The sequence below is a fragment of the Mastomys coucha genome, unplaced genomic scaffold (genome assembly GCF_008632895.1).
Source record: "Mastomys coucha isolate ucsf_1 unplaced genomic scaffold, UCSF_Mcou_1 pScaffold20, whole genome shotgun sequence".
Classification (NCBI taxonomy): Eukaryota; Metazoa; Chordata; class Mammalia; order Rodentia; family Muridae; genus Mastomys; species Mastomys coucha.
Genome location: NW_022196903.1, coordinates 21,714,528 through 21,719,553, shown reverse-complemented (window position 1 = coordinate 21,719,553; position 5,026 = coordinate 21,714,528). Strand labels below are relative to the sequence as shown.

At 39.9% G+C, this 5,026-nt stretch overlaps 1 protein-coding gene across 1 annotated transcript; it reads right to left on the bottom strand.

The window, feature by feature from the left end:
- Positions 1 to 92: 92 nt before the first annotated feature.
- Positions 93 to 2,089, bottom strand: LOC116098031 (nucleolar GTP-binding protein 1-like). The gene is given in 1 exon segment (XM_031380786.1): positions 93 to 2,089. A coding segment is annotated over 1 exon segment (1,905 nt). The 5' UTR covers positions 2,088 to 2,089; the 3' UTR covers positions 93 to 182.
- Between the last annotated feature and the right edge of the window lie 2,937 nt (positions 2,090 to 5,026).

Here is a 5,026-nt window from a genome sequence, read left to right as displayed (position 1 = left end):
AACATCCGAACCGTGCAGTGACCACAGCGCTGCATGCTTCGTTGGCTTTACCAATTTTCAGCAAAGCAACAAGCATTTAAAAGTCGTTCCCATTGTTTCTTTTGGTTAACAGATGGCAATTCCAAATTCTATAAACACACCACAGCACACCCAGAAATAATCTGTTCCAGCTGAAGAGGACGTTATCTCCTGTCCTTTTTACCAGCTTTCCTCTTCCCAGACAGCAAGTGCTTGGGCTTCATATCAAACACATGCCTATCTGCTTCCCCTTTCTTCCCCAAGCGATTCATCTTCTTCTGAGCTTTCTTCATCATAGTCTTGGCTTTCTTCACCATCTTGACATCCCGAAGACCAGAAACATCACGTGGAGTTCTAGAGCAGCTCCTACTCCAGGCTATGGAAGAGGGTGGAACAGATTCTTCTGGTTTTCTTTTCCTAGTGACGCTCCGAGATCTTCTTGCCTGGACTGCATAGTGGGCATTGTTTTTATCATCCATGTCCACACCAAGACTCCGCATCTCATTCTCTAAATCTGCTCGCTGAACCTTCCTGGCCGTGCGGGGCATCCTGGGTCCTTGTGTATTCTTTTCTTTGGACTGTAGAATTTTCAACTTCTTCTTTTCTCTAATCTGTTTCGCCAGCTGTCGGATTTCCATCATTTCCTCGTCTTCACTCTCAGAGTCACTGTCATACTCGCCAGCAGCTGTCCTTAGCTCTTCTTCCTTTTCCAACTCTTCTAATTTCTTCATGATAGCAGGATCAATATAATCAGCAACATTGTGGCCTTCCCAAATCTCTGGTATCTTATCATATTTCTCAGATGAATTCATTAAGTCCCAGTATTTCTGAAGATCCAAAATGTAATCATCTCCCATTTCCAGCTCAAGATCTCGTTCCCTCTTCTTCTTGGGCTCCGCGATCTCCATTCTCTTCCTTCGAGCTACCACTCCCTCTGGGATAAAAGGGGGTCTCTCCTTATCATCTCTCTTGTTTGGCACAGCTAAGTGCAATCGGTTCAGAACCTCATTCACTTTATTTCCTTTCATTTTCGTTTCTACTCAATGAGCCAAAAGCCTATCACAAGCCTCTGTTTTAACTTGAATGACGCCTTCCTCAGTCAGGGTGCTGGTCTTGATGACAGGGAATCCTTCAGCCTGCAGGTCTAGAAATATTTTCTGATCTTCTTCAGAAAGTTCAGCTACTCTCTTCACATCACATTTGTTTGCTACAACAATAAGAGGCTTGTTGATAAACAGAGCCCTAATATTCTGGAAGAGTTCTAATTGCTCCTTTAACCGATGTCCTCACTGCTCTGACAAATCTATCACGTACAGAACTGCAGCTCGGAGATGGGCCAGGGCTGTAATGGCCTGCATCTCAATGGTGATCCGATCCTCCAAAGGATGATCCAAAATCCCTGGGGTATCTACAACCTGCCAGCGCAGATACTTATAATGCATGTGCCCAACAAACAGAGATTTGGTGGTAAATGCATAGGGCTGAACATCTACATCTGCTCTTGTCACCTTATTGATGAAGCTGGATTTTCCAACATTTGGATACCCACACAAAAGCAGAATTCTTGTATTTGGATCAATGGTTGGCAAGCGGGATAAATGTTGACGTACTTGTTCCAAATACTCCAAACTCTGCCTCTGTCTCTTGATAATAGTGCACATTCGTCCAAGGGCAGCGCGCTTCAGCTGCTTGCATCGGTACAGAGAATCACCATATTTCATAAGTCACACATAATCTTTAGCAACATTGTCCACCAAGTTTTTGGCAATATTTATTTGACCTAGAGCCAACTTGTAGTGATCCTTGTCATAGAGAATATTCATCAAGTCAGCATAAAATGGATGGATATCATCCAATTTGGGGAAATCCGAGAGGATCTTTGAAAGTCTGTCATGGTAATTCTGTTGAGTAAATTTGACTTTTCTCATATAAAAATGTCGAATTCGATGAATTTGATAATGTTTATGAATAACCGTTGGAGTCTTTCGTTGAGTCTTGGATAATGTCAAGTCAATAAAGTCCTTGGCAGATGGCACCACCATAATCTTCTTGAAGTTGTAATGCGCCATGCCGGCGGTGGAAGACACGAGGAAACCACAAGTAAATCCTTTAGTGATTGATTAGTTCTAGGGATTTTTCCCATCATAAAAATAACTGATATTGAAGAGGTCAGCTCAGGAACTTTGGAATATTCCACCAGACACCTCCCCTCTTGGAAGAGAAAGGTCAATGAGTACTTAAGCATCCCTCACCTTTGGTAGGGAAAGGCTAATTACATTCTTTAGACCTAAGGATGGACCAACCATTGGCCACCTACAGACAAAGGAAGTCCTTGCCACCTCATTCCCTGAAGACCAATCAGTTTAAAAGTCACACTGTCCTGCCAATCATATTGTGCCTAATGGATGCTGCTCTGAAAACTGTATAAAAACTCGCCAAACTGGCTGCAAGGGGTCTTTCTCTCTCCTTTATGTGCAGAGCAACCCCAGCATGCCACAACAATAAAATTTCTCTTGCTTTTGCATTGATCTCCAACTCTGCATTTTTCACTCAGGGGTCTCTGGTAAGTTAAGGTTCATCAGACTTTTACAATATTAGTTTTATATTAACTTGTTGAGTTCCATGGACATTATTTATGCCTATTGCAACTTTATGGGGTTAAAAAACATTAATAGTATTTAGGTGATTCAAAAATACAAACCCTAACACACTGAACTGTTAAATATATACATTTTGACTCATTTTATATAAGTTGTTTTCTATGTAAACTTATATATTTAAAGTTCTATTATATTATAAGAAATTCATAAATGTTATAAGTAAGTTTTCCTGAGAATTTTGTAGCACAAGTGATGAGAATGACCTTTAGCTCTCTCTAGATAGAAAGAGGAATGATTAATGAAACTTTAATACAAGTTTAATGAATATATTGGAAGACATGTGAAAATTCCTTTAAGAAAACAAAGATCGGAGAAATTGGAGTTGAACACCAATATAAACTATTGGCTTAGCATAATTCAGTGTCTGTATAACCTTAATAATGACAGTGGCAGTCATCATACTATGAGTCTAAAGCCTAGGTAACATTAGCTCAAATAAGAATGCCAACAATAGTTCAAAGGGTACAGGAAAGGATTTACAGTGTTTGATTTTCAGCGGAGTACAGGTATTTACATATGAAAGGAAGAAATGTCGAAGTTTAAGTTTTGTTTGTCAGAGTGTTTATGATAAATATACGATAAGACTCTCAACTTTCTGGCTTCTCTCTCTCTCTCTCTCTCTCTCTCTCTCTGTGTATGTAAGAGAGAGGGAGAGAGAAGAAGAAAAGTGGGAGGGAGAGAGATTTAAAAGAGAGCAACTATTATTCTCTGAAGTGATAAGCAAATCTGGTTATGGAGAAAGACTAGTAATCTAAAATTATTAAGTATTAGGAAATTTATGCATCTGCATAGACATAATAATTAAGACAACTCTTATACGGACAACATTTAATTGAGGCTGACCGACAAGTTCAAGTGCTGTGCTCACAATAGCAGCACAGGCTCAAGCCAGACAATGAACCAAGAACAACAGTTGATATTTCTAGAAAACAGAAAAACTATGTTTAAGGACTGTTTCACAGCATTACATTTGCTTTGAGGCTTGTCCAGGGGAATGCAACTACTCTGCATTCCTAGATTGTTTTTCCTATACACTTGGATAGGTGAGTGCTTGCAATTTTTTAGTATTTTTTTTATAGTCATAGCATTGATCCATTCTTATCTGCTCATACAAAGCTCAAGGCTCTCCACATAAAACTTGATACACTGAATCTAATAGAAGAGAAAGTGGGGAAAAGCCTGGAACACATGGGCACAGGGGAACATTTCCTGAACAGAACACCAAAGGCTAATGCTCTAAGATCAAAAATTGACAAATCGGACCTCATAAAGTTGCAAAGCTTCTGAAAATCAAAGGACACTGTCAATAGGACAAAACAGCAACCCACAGGTTGGGAAAATTTTTTACCAGCCCTGCATCCAATGGAAGGCTAATATCTAATATATACAAAGAACTTAAGAAGTTATACTCCAGAGAACCAAATAACCCTATTAAAAATAGTGTATAGAGCTCAACAGAGAATTCTTAACTGAGAAAACTTGAATGGCCAATAAGAACATAAAGAAATGTTCAACATTCTTAATCATCAGGGAAATTCAAATCAAAACAAACGTGAAATTCTACCTCACACCAGTCAGAATGGCTAAGATCAAAAACTTGGGTGATACCATCTGCTGTCAAGGATGTGGGGAAAGAGGAGCACTCCTTCATTGCTGGTAGGATTGCAACCACTATGGAAACCAGTCTGGCGGTTCCTCAGAAAACTGGACATAATATTACCTGACAACCCAGCTATATTACTTCTGGGCATGTACCCAGAAGATGCTCAAACATGTAATAAGGACATATGATCCAATATGTTCATAGCAGCAATACTTATGACATCCAGAAGCTGGAAAGAACCCAGAAGTCCCTCAACAGAGGAATGGATACATTAAATGTGGTGCATTTACACAATGGAATAATACTCAGCGATTAAAAACAATGACTTCATGAAATTCTCCAGCAAATGGAAGGATCTAGAAAATATTATCCTGAGTGAGGTAACTCAGTCACAAAAGAACATACATGGTATGTACTCACTGATAAGTGGATATTAGGTAAAGAGCATGGAATACCCATGATACAATGCACAGACCACATGAAGCTCAAGAGAAAGGAAGACCAAAGGGTAGATGCTTCAGTCCTACTTAGAAAGAGAAGTCCTACTTAGAAAATAATCAAGGGAAGTAGAGGATGTGGGCGGACTTGTGATGAAGAGAAGAGGGGGAGGAAAAAGATCAGAAGAATCAGGTATGGAGGAGATGGAGATTACAGAGGTTCAGGAAACTGAACAGAGGTGTGTAACAATTGGGGATGGGGAGCTGGGGGTAGCAACCAGAAAGTCCCAGAGGCTCCCAGGACTCAC